The 11,211-nt window shown below is 52.0% G+C and overlaps 1 protein-coding gene across 1 annotated transcript in view; it reads left to right on the top strand.

Moving 5' to 3' along the window:
- SALL3 (spalt-like transcription factor 3) overlaps positions 1 to 5,843 on the top strand; it is a 103,064-nt gene extending 97,221 nt beyond the window's left edge. Inside the window, exons 4-5 of the mRNA XM_015562680.1 lie at positions 1 to 2,591; positions 4,367 to 5,843. The exon at positions 1 to 2,591 is cut by the window's left edge and continues 19 nt beyond it. Of these exons, the coding sequence (XP_015418166.1) occupies positions 1 to 2,591; positions 4,367 to 4,798 (3,023 nt within the window). The 3' untranslated portion in view covers positions 4,799 to 5,843. The remainder of the gene's footprint in view (positions 2,592 to 4,366) is intronic.
- Positions 5,844 to 11,211: the final 5,368 nt, after the last annotated feature.

Here is an 11,211-nt window from a genome sequence, read left to right as displayed (position 1 = left end):
AGTCCAGCGGGCCAGCATCCTCCAGCGGGGCCTCTGCCTGCGCTGCCCCAGCCTCGGTGGCCAGTGCCTCCAGCAGCACCTCGCAGCCACAGAAAGCTCCCACGCCGCCCACCCTGGGGCCCAGCACATTGCTCAGCTCGGCGCCCAGCCTGCCAAACCCTCTTCTACCTCAGACCTCCGCCAGCAGCGTCATCTTCCCCAACCCGCTGGTCAGCATCGCGGCCACGGCCAACGCGCTGGACCCCCTGTCGGCCCTCATGAAGCATCGCAAGGGCAAGCCCCCCAACGTGTCGGTGTTCGAGCCCAAGGCCAGTGCCGAGGACCCGTTCTTCAAGCACAAGTGCAGGTTCTGTGCCAAGGTGTTCGGGAGTGACAGCGCCCTGCAGATCCACCTGCGCTCCCACACGGGCGAGCGGCCCTTCAAGTGCAACATCTGCGGCAACCGCTTCTCCACCAAGGGCAACCTGAAGGTGCACTTCCAGAGGCACAAGGAGAAGTACCCCCACATCCAGATGAACCCCTACCCCGTGCCCGAGTACCTGGACAATGTGCCCACCTGCTCCGGGATTCCCTATGGCATGTCACTGCCCCCAGAAAAGCCAGTCACCACCTGGCTAGACAGTAAGCCCGTGCTGCCTACGGTGCCCACGTCGGTGGGGCTGCAGCTGCCGCCCACCATCCCGGGTGTTGGCAGCTACGCCGACTCCCCCAGCCTCACCCCTGCAAGCCGCTCCCCACAGCGGCCCTCGCCTGCGTCCAGCGAATGCCCCTCTCTGTCCCCCGGCCTCAATACCTCTGAGTCGGGTGCCCCAGTGACCGCCGAGTCCCCACAGCCTGTGCTCAGTGGGCCCTCTCTGACCAAAACCGAGCCTGTGAGCCTGCCTTGTGCAAATGCCAGGGTGGGGGACATCCCTTCCGGCGGGCAGGTCTCTGCCACATCCACATCAGCCGCCACCACCCTCACGGACAACAGCATCTCCACTGGCCTCTGCAGCCCGGTCCTCGTGGCCAGCTCTGACCAGTTCAAGGCCAAGTTTCCCTTCGGAGGGCTGCTCGACTCCATGCAGACGTCGGAGACGTCCAAGTTGCAGCAGCTGGTGGAGAACATCGACAAGAAGATGACCGACCCCAACCAGTGTGTCATCTGCCATCGGGTGCTGAGCTGCCAGAGCGCCCTCAAGATGCACTACCGCACGCACACCGGGGAGCGGCCCTTCAAGTGCAAGGTCTGCGGGCGCGCCTTCACCACCAAGGGCAACCTGAAGACACACTTCGGGGTGCACCGGGCGAAGCCGCCGCTGCGCGTGCAGCACTCCTGCCCCATCTGCCAGAAGAAGTTCACCAACGCCGTGGTCCTGCAGCAGCACATCCGCATGCACATGGGCGGGCAGATCCCCAACACGCCGCTGCCCGAGGGCCTGCAGGACGCCATGGACGCCGAGCTTCCCTATGACGACAAGGCTGCCGAGGTCCTGAGCAGCTTCGAGGACGACGTGGATGAGAACTCCATGGAGGAGGACGTGGAGCTGAAGGACGCAGCCAGCGACCCGTCCAAGCCGCTGCTGCCCTACTCGGGCTCCTGCCCGCCCTCGCCCCCGTCTGTCATCTCCAGCATTGCCGCGCTGGAGAACCAGATGAAGATGATGGACTCTGTCATGAGCTGCCCGCAGCTGACTGCCTTGAAGGCCATGGAAAACGGGTCCGGGGACAGCGACCGCCTCAGCAATGACTCCTCGTCCGCAGTGGGCGACTTGGAGAGCCGCAGTGCGGGCAGCCCGGCCCTGTCCGAATCGTCGTCCTCCATGCAGGCCCTGTCCCCCGTCCACAGCCACAGCGAGAGCCTGCCCTCCAAGTCCCCAGGCCTCAGCAACCATGAGGAGCCCCAGGACATTCCGCTAAAGACGGAAAGGCCGGACAGTCCACCTCCTGCCCCCGAAAATGGAGGCGCGCTAGACCTGACGTCCGCCCCCCCTGGCCGGCTGGCCATCAAGGAGGAGGCCCCCTTTAGCCTACTGTTCCTGAGCAGAGATCGGGGTAAGTGTGAGCGCACCATGTGTCGTGTCTGTGGCAAGCCTTTTGCTTGCAGGAGTGCGTTGCAAATCCACCACCGCAGCCACACTAAGGAGCGCCCGTTCATCTGCGCGGTCTGCGGGCGCGGGTGCTCCACTATGGGTAATTTAAAACAGCACTTACTGACCCACAAATTGAAAGGGCTGCCTTCTCCGTTATTTGACCCCAACTTTGCCCTAGGTCCCAGCCAAAGTGCGCCTAGCCTGGTCACCGGCTCCGCGCCTGCCATGATCAAAATGGAGGTGAATGGGCACAGCAAAGCCATCACGCTGGGTGAGGGCCCGCCACTGCCGGCCGCTGTCCAGGTGCCCACCGGGCCGCAGGCGGTGATGAGCCCCGGCCTTGCGCCCATGCTGGCCCCCCCGCCACGCCGGACACCCAAGCAGCACAACTGCCAGTCATGTGGGAAGACCTTCTCCTCCGCCAGCGCCCTGCAGATCCATGAGCGCACCCACACCGGGGAGAAGCCGTTCGGCTGCACCATCTGCGGGAGAGCCTTCACCACCAAGGGCAACCTCAAGGTGAGGGAACAAGCTGGGGCCCCCCCGAGCCCTGGGGACACCAGGGATGCCCTCCACTCCCAGAGGTGTGGCAGGTGGGGCTGCCACTGGCCACGGGGAGGCGCGGCTGGAGAGCCCATGCAAAACAATATGTGAGCGCCTGTGGTGTGTGCACACATGCAGAGTGTGAGTGTGGGTGGGTGTGTACATGTGTGGGTGGCTGTGCACGTGTGGGTCAGGGTGTGCATGTATATGCACGAGTGTGCAGTGTGTGTACACACCTGTAGTGTGTGCCTTGCATGTACATAATGTTTATGTGGGAGAGTGCATGTGTGTAGTGTGCACATGTATAGTATGTGTGTACTGTGTGGTGTCTGCATGTGTGTGTGTGTGCTGTCTGCATATGTGTGTGTGCCATGCGTGCACTCAGGTGCACACGCTCACAGTTATGGATGTGTGCATGCTGTTCGACTGTAGAGCATCTCCCCTCCCTTGGGGGCTTGTGCAGCCTCTGCAGCGCCTGTTGGGGTGATGGACACCATATCAGTGGGTGGGCCCAGGCCCCCGCTGTCTAGAATCTTGTGGAACACTGATGGCAAGACAAGCTGGGCTTTAAACACCTCCCCATGATACAATTGATTCACATCCTGCCCCAGGCCAGAAGCTGGTCCTGTTGCTTGTCCTGTGGCTGCTGAGGGGCCATGGTCATTTGGTGAGAAGCCCATAGCCCAAGGCCAGAGCAAAGAGCTGGCGCTGTGTTCATAGCTCAGTTCCCGCCTTTCATCCTTGTTCCCCGGGAAGTAGAGTGTGTAGCGGGCACTAGGTGACACGTGGAGGCCAGTGTCCCACTCTCAGCTAAATGTGCTGCCCTGCGGCCATGCCAGGCGCCTTCTGGGGTCTTGGTGACCTCTTCAGAGACTGAAAAGGTCAATTCCTGTGGCTTCTACTTACTGAGGTCTCTGCTGACCAGAGATGCCCAGGATGCTTCCTCTGTGTTTGGGAGAGAGGCAGCGTGGACAAGAGTTTCACATATGAGAAGACTTAATGGGGCAGGGAGAGGCCCCCAAGGCCAGGCTCAGGAGCCAAGAGGCCCTGAGCTGTGGAACATCCTCTGGGGGTCTTCATCTCACACCTTGAGGAGGGAAAGGTGTTATATCAAGTTCATCAAGTGGAAGAAACATTAATGCATTGTCTGGTTTTGCTTTTTGTATTGAATAAAAATAAATCATATCCTATATAATAAAAGGCTAATATGCAAATCGACTGGCGGACGACCAGTCACTATGACGCACACTGACCACCAGGGGACAGACGCTCAATGCAGGAGCTGCCCCCTGGTGGTCAGTGCACTCCCACAGGCGGAGCGCTGCTCAGCCAGAAGCCGGGCTCACGGCTGGTGAGCGCAGCGGCAGTGGCAGGAGCCTCTCCTGCCTCGGTGGCAGCACTAAGGATGTCTGACAGACGGCTCCTGACCTGTGGAGCCTCTCCTGCCTCAGTGGCAGCACTAAGGATGTCTGACAGACAGCTCCTGACCTGTGAGGGCACAGGCTGGGCTGAGGGAAACCCCCCCCCCTTCGCCCCCGGGTGCACGAATTTCGTGAACCAGGCCTCTAGTTGAAGCATAAGATGCTCCGAAAAGTTTGCCTCATATGGACTGGCTTACTAGTAGAATGGGAACGGAAATGGAAACAAGTTCTAAGTGACTCACACGTGTGTGGATGGCAGTGGGGCATGCATCCACAGGCACACTGCCTCGTGCTGCTTGCTCACTGATTGTCGCCCTGTCTCCCACGCAGGTGCACATGGGCACACACATGTGGAACAACGCCCCTGCAAGGCGGGGCCGCCGCCTGTCGGTGGAAAACCCCATGGCTCTGCTGGGGGGCGATGCCCTGAAGTTCTCGGAAATGTTTCAGAAGGACCTGGCAGCACGTGCCATGAACGTGGACCCCAGTTTCTGGAATCAGTATGCGGCGGCCATCACCAACGGTCTGGCCATGAAGAACAATGAGATTTCTGTCATCCAGAATGGGGGCATCCCCCAGCTCCCGGTGAGTCTGGGTGGGAGCGCCATGCCCCCTATGGGCTCCCTGGCTGCCGGCATGGACAAGGCTCGCACGGGCAGCAGCCCACCCATGGTGGGCCTGGACAAAGCCAGCTCCGACACGGGGGCCAGCCGGCCGTTCACGAGGTTCATCGAGGACAACAAGGAGATCGGGATTAACTAGCGCGTGCAAGGCAGCTCATCTGCTGTTCTGTCCCTCCTACACACTGTGATGTGTGACCGTCAGGTACACACCTGCCGTACCCGGGTTCTCCTTAAAATTGTCCCCATGGCAGAAAATTCGTTAGCTGTGTGGCTGCTGGAAGGTCGTCTCATAAGCGCTGCATGGTCCTTTCTCAGTGAGCTTGACTGTTCTTGAGAATTCTTCAACCTTTTAAATAAACATAAATCGAAATTCCCTGGAAAACCGCCTTGGGAACAGAAAGGGCTCCGAGCACATCCTGAAACCTAATAATCCTGGGAGGGAACCGGGGGGTCCCCTGCGGTATTCCAGCGACACTCATTCAAAACAGACATTGAACTCCGTTTTTAGAACTCTTATCCTAAAGACATGGTCCCGCCCTCCCAACATCGTGTCTTATGACTGTACCTTTGTCTGTAGTATTTATAATGTTACGATTATGCGGGTAACAGACATGCAGCCCCAACTTGAAAGGTAGCTTTCGTACTGCAGAATACATCTGGCAGTGTGATTTTTTTTTTTTTTGAAAGCAAGATTTGTTTTACTATAAATAAGTGGGTTATTTCAATGCAGGCAACATTGTGAAGTTCCACTGGGAAAGATAGCATGCTTTTTTGTGTGCAAGTACCTGTCAGTAACAAGCCTTTTTTATTTTTATTTAAATGTTTGTAGCTGCTATGTGGACAGTTGTTCTCTAGTGTGGTCTGTGGCCCAGCGACTGGGAACCCGTTACAGACGAGCGTCACCGTAAATTATTCACAACATTATAAACCGTTGTGAGTAAATATTTCACGTATCAAAGCTGTACAATAAAGAGGTAATGTTTGTATAATGTGGTTGCAAACTCTTAATTTATACTGTTGCACTTTTAGTATTTTGTATTAGGGAGGTTTGTCTATAATTTGAAGATTTAAAAAGATGTAAAGTATTTTATAAATAGTACTTTGATTTAAGGAAAATGAGGGGAAAAGACTTACTGTTTCTTGTTTTAAGGTCAGACAACATGAGAAATCAATGCTACTTAAAACAGAAAAGCCACCCAGACCTCTCAGTTCCACAGTAATCTAGGGCCTGCCATTTCTTCAGTTAAAATGACTTACTTAACTTTTCTACAAAGCGCATTTAAGAACTTGACTCCCTCTAACGAAACTTTGATGAATTCATCTTAGGAAGGGACAGCCGTGGGAGCCAGGAGGTAAGAGGAGGCTGTGTAGGTACAATCTTACTGTTATCTCTGTCTCTGTCTTACACGCCCACAAGGGAGCCCTGCCTGCCGCGAGCACTGGTCCTCGTGTCCGTAAACTGGGGAGAAATATCTGTCTGGCAGGATAATCAGTCATAACTGGGAAATTCGCTCCATTCCTGGTGGATTTGTTACCTTCTCAGATGAAAACAAAGCACAATGTCATCTGATTACTCAGAACACCAGTTTAAGCTGGTGGCTTCCTTGCCTGAGTGAGGACCCGCCCTGCAGCCTGGTGGGTGGGTGGGTGGGCGGAGCAGGCGGGTTTTTTTGCGGGGCTGGCGGTGGGCGAGGGGCTGCCTGTTCTACCTCATTTTGTGTGTTGGGATCGGGCTGCAGTCTGAGACTATGGGCTTCTTCCAGCACCACTGTCCCAGAGACGGTCGGGTCCCAGTGCCCTGAAGAAGGAATCAGACAGCGACTCAGCTGAAACAGAAAAATAGGACAATCTTTCCAACACACCCACAGCAGTGGCAGATCACATCGTTGAACAGTGTGGACGAATCATAACAAAGCAGACTGCGAAGTTTGTTTCTGTCCGGAATGAACTCTGAACTCGCTCCACAGCCCTGTTTTCTGAGGGATGGGGTCATGTCCCCACCAGTGCCGCCGCCCCTCCTCTTGGGATGGGGGCAGGGGTTGTCTCAGCATCGTTGGGAAAAGAAACAGGTGGCTTCCTGTAGCTGTGTTTCAGCAGTTGAATGTTTTTATTATTTATCTGTGTCCTTTTTTGCCGTGAATTTTTTGTTGTTAGTATTTGATCCCGTGTAGGGTTCTGTCTCCTCCCAAGAGGATGTGTATATATAACTTCAAAGAAATGTAAAGTGTGTAAATAAGACGGCTCGTGACAGGACCTCGAGACTGACCCCTCTGTGTTCAGGGCGAGGCCGCCCCTCTCTGCATGGTGAAGAGAGACACTATTTTTCTACTGGCGTGCCATGTGGGGCCAGGGCCTCCCCGAAGCAGCGGGAATTGTTACCTAGATCCAATATTTTTTATGATGAAATCTGTGGCTTGACACACCTGCTGATCAAAATGGATGTCTTAGTCTAGGTTCCTATTTTGTCATATGGAGTTGAATAAAATGCAGGATGTCCTACTATTTCTGAATCACGTTCCTTGATTATTCGAATTGAAGCAATGGAATTTGAGGTGATGGCCTCACTTGGGCGGGGGGGCGCGGTATACATCCCTGGTGTTTCTCTGAGGAAGGTCAATGTGGGTGGGCTGCTCGGATGTAAGCAGTATCTCTGTGTATCTTGATTGGTCTTGAAATGTTTAGTTTTCCCTTTTTTCTAAAATAAAAAGGCAGCCTCCTGATTGTGGATTTTTTTTTTTTCACCTACGATGGAACAGGATAGAGTAGAAAATGCCTATTAGAGGCTCTTGGCAGTGTCCAAAAATGACTGCGCTCAGTGATTTTCCCGTCGTCAGCTCCCAGTGAAGATCGTGCCTCCTCCAGTCACTGGGAAGATAGGCAGCTGTGCAGGAAGGACCTGGAGTGGGAGGTGCCGGTGTGAGCCGCTGGCGCACCTGCCCCGTTATTCCCGGTGGAAGGTGTTCTCGACTCTAAAAGAAGCTTTACCTCACCCGTAACATCTGATAAGACTTACAACTTTAAATATTTAATACCTCCTGGTTTTCAACATATATAATCCATTTTTCTTTTTTTCTTTAGTAACTATTGATACCTAGGAGCCACAGTAACTTTTACCTGGCAAGTGCCAGGTGATTTTAAAGAACTGAACAAGGTACTAACCACTAATTGAACTGCCCGGGCCACCCGCCCAACCTGTCATCAGCCTTAGGGATTAATCCATGTTGATTTCACTGCTAGTCTAGAAATGATGGGATAGAAAGTGACTAAATCAGTAAATTTGTTTTTTTTTTAATGGTAAGAAAATAGCAAAAATGTCTATAACCATTTAAAACAATTAATATAAATTAAACTGTGGGGAAAGGACGGAGGAGACAGGGGTATACTTCTTATTTCAAAAATTATCTCCAATGTAAAACCAGAGGCGTTTCAGCTCCATAAGCCCTGAGTATTTGCTACTTTGTAGCATCAACAACCCTGGTTGCTTAGACTATATAACGAAGAATCAGAAATGCCAGCCATCCCTAAATATTATTTATTTAAATATGTTTCTGTTCTAAGTGCATTACAGGAACCGTTAACATTTAACACCAATTAAAAAGTATTGCTAAAGGGCTAAAAAGCAATTGTTCTTAAACTCTCCGCTGTTTAATTTCATCCCGGTGGCAGCTTGAAGGCGCGTGGGTTCCCTGCCTGCCTCTCTCTCCTGTGCTTGGCAGACACGGCGGCTCCTGCTCAAGCCTCACAAAGAACCGGGTCACGGCCACATCAGGGGCATTTCTTTATTACGAGGCTGCATGGATGTTTCCAGCCCAACCAGCGTCAAATCGCTGCACTGATTCTGGCTGTCTGCCTGATGCCACACAAGTCCAGACCCCTCATTTCCCTCCTGCGTGCTTGCAGCAGGTGACAGTGTCACACACGCGGAATTCTGCGTCCAGCCACCCTGTGGGCTTCCAGGTCCAGCCCTTTGTGTTAAAGTCCAGGCTCACTCGCCCATTCCCAGACTGGGGTCGGGAGGGAGGGCTTGTTTTCTCCTCTGGGACGTTGCTGGGGACACATGGAAAACAGGCCTGTTTGCTGACCTCAAGCCACCATAAAACCTGATCTGCAAAACACTCTACAAAACTGGGAAGAAAATTCAATTCCCCTTTTCCATGTAAGTGGAAATAGTAAGCATTATTTCAGCTTTCTTCTAAGAAAGGACACATTTAAAGTGAAATCGCCCTAGAGGCATTTTCCGACCATTGTGTTCACGTGTTTGTACCAAGTTAACAGGCTTGGGGGGTGGGCGTCGCCCCTCGTCTGTGGCCCAGCTGGGCTTGCTCCGCGGTGGGCACAGGCGGGCCACCAGGGCCAGGCTGGCCTCTCTGTGCAACGTGACAGCTTCAGCCCCTCCTCCCTTCCGCCACCTTGTCTGTAAGAACGGAGTAGAATTTGATGATATTAAAATCCTTCCCACTTCAAAAACTGTGGTTTTTAACAAGAACTACCATTAATGTACACCTTCCTTTTTCTCCCCAAAATTCACTAGACAGACTGACAGTATTTATAGAGAGAATATACAAATGATTACCTAAGAATATAACTGAGAAATCTATTACAAATGACTTTGCTAAAGATAATGTGTGGAATCATTTTTGGACCGTGAGAAATATGTTGGTATCTTTGACTTTTTTTTTTTAATCATTGAATTCATTGAAGCTTTTTAAAATGCAATTATATTTAAGGTAAAATAAAATCAAGCTCTGTGGACATTATGCTTACTGCGTTTTCTTGTAAAGAGCCTCGTAAAGTGGCCTGCTTTGTGTCCTGGGTACGCGCGCACAGGCACAATACGGCTTCTCATTAAGGTGACATGTATGTGTGTTCAAGAGAGTATGCAACTTGTGGCCACGGCTGTTTCTTATTGTTCCTGTTAGTAGTATTGGAGAACTTCAGCTATTAACAGCGGTGGTCCTGTCCTAATTTGTACCTGTCGGCACTGTTCGATCTAACCCAGCCGTGGGCAAACTACGGCCCGCGGGCCGGATTTGGCCCGTTTGAAATGAATAAAACTAAAAAAAAAAAAAAGACCGTACCCTTTTATGTAATGATGTTTACTTTGAATTTATATTAGTTCACACAAACACTCCATCCATGCTTTTGTTCCGGCCCTCCGGCCCAGTTTAAGAACCCATTGTGGCCCTCGAGTCAAAAAGTTTGCCCACCCCTGCACCTCTCTGGCAATATTACCGATGGTTTCAGGGTAGCTTTGCCTCTTGCTCACCCCCTTCCGGCTGCATTCGGTATGTTACTGAGCGAGGAGTAGCCCAGTGGGAGATAATCTGCGTTGCTGAGACAGGAAAGAGATGCCACTAATGTAAGTACCGTCCTGCTCTGTTATGTCCAAAGCTCTTTATGTCACCAAATGAAACGGTGAGCCACCAGCCAAGCTCGGGCAGCGAAGGGTGCGAGGACCTGCACATTCAGCGACTCCCTCCTTGTGCGTGACTCAAACACGGAGACAGGTAGCTCCAAAATGGGACTGTCTGTGAACATGGGAGTTTTGTAACCCGCTCCCTCCCATACTTTCTAGGTTGGTATGATGCACATATTCTTAAATTATAGTACGATCTTATAATCCAGGATTTTTACAGACACGTGAGTTGTTTGCTTCACACTCCATCCTGATACTTCATGGACTCACTGATTCCATGCCGTATATTTTCTTCCAAGCTTAACTTACAGGACAATTGAATTCAACTTCTTACAAGCAGGGATTTAAACAACTGAGTAACAACTCATCGCATTTCTTTTGTAACTGGAAGATCTCTTAATTACACGTATGATACAGCACACTTCTACCTTATTTTTCCTATTTGCTGCCTCAAGGAAAATTCAAAAGCAGCTTTTGTTATGACCTAAAATTACCCAGAGGAATTACGTCACAGCCTCCCCCAACCACCACTGCTGAGGACAGACAAGCAGCCTGGGAAAACATATGTCCACTCCTCACATGGTGAAAGCCTTAGGGATAAATAATGGAAAATTATCTAGAAACATAAATTATTACTCATTTGAATAATTTAAGGATAAATTAAGATTTTGAATGTAAATCCATTTTCCTTCACAAAGAGGCCGAGTTCTGTTTTCCTAGGAAATCCTCTGGTCTCGACCAGTTCTTTGGGGTGTGAGTATGTGCAGTGAGCAAGAAACACGGACGCTTCCTTGACGTTTTCTCTTTGTGTTTTGTTTGGGGCTTTCTGTTTTGCTTTGTTAGTGAGTTTTCCTCACAGCGTTAGGTGCAGGCTGCTCAGCGGACGCCGACTTAAAATGCTGGGTTTGGGATCACTGAACAGGCCTGCGCCCAGACGGTTCCTATAACTCAGGGGCGGGGGAGGGGGGGGTGTGACTCGGGCTCCCTGGCACAGGTGGAGCGTTCAGTGATGTGACATCGGTCTGAAGACACACGTGCTGAGTGAGAAGTCGAGCCGCCTGTGACTCCCCGGAAAGGACTAGGGCATCACTGGCGCGTGTCCAGAGGGGAGCACCATTCAGGGCAGCCGGTCCAGA

The sequence above is a fragment of the Myotis davidii genome, unplaced genomic scaffold (assembly GCF_000327345.1).
Source record: "Myotis davidii unplaced genomic scaffold, ASM32734v1 scaffold96, whole genome shotgun sequence".
NCBI classification, from domain to species: domain Eukaryota; kingdom Metazoa; phylum Chordata; class Mammalia; order Chiroptera; family Vespertilionidae; genus Myotis; species Myotis davidii.
This window is presented reverse-complemented; position numbering and strand designations above follow the sequence as displayed.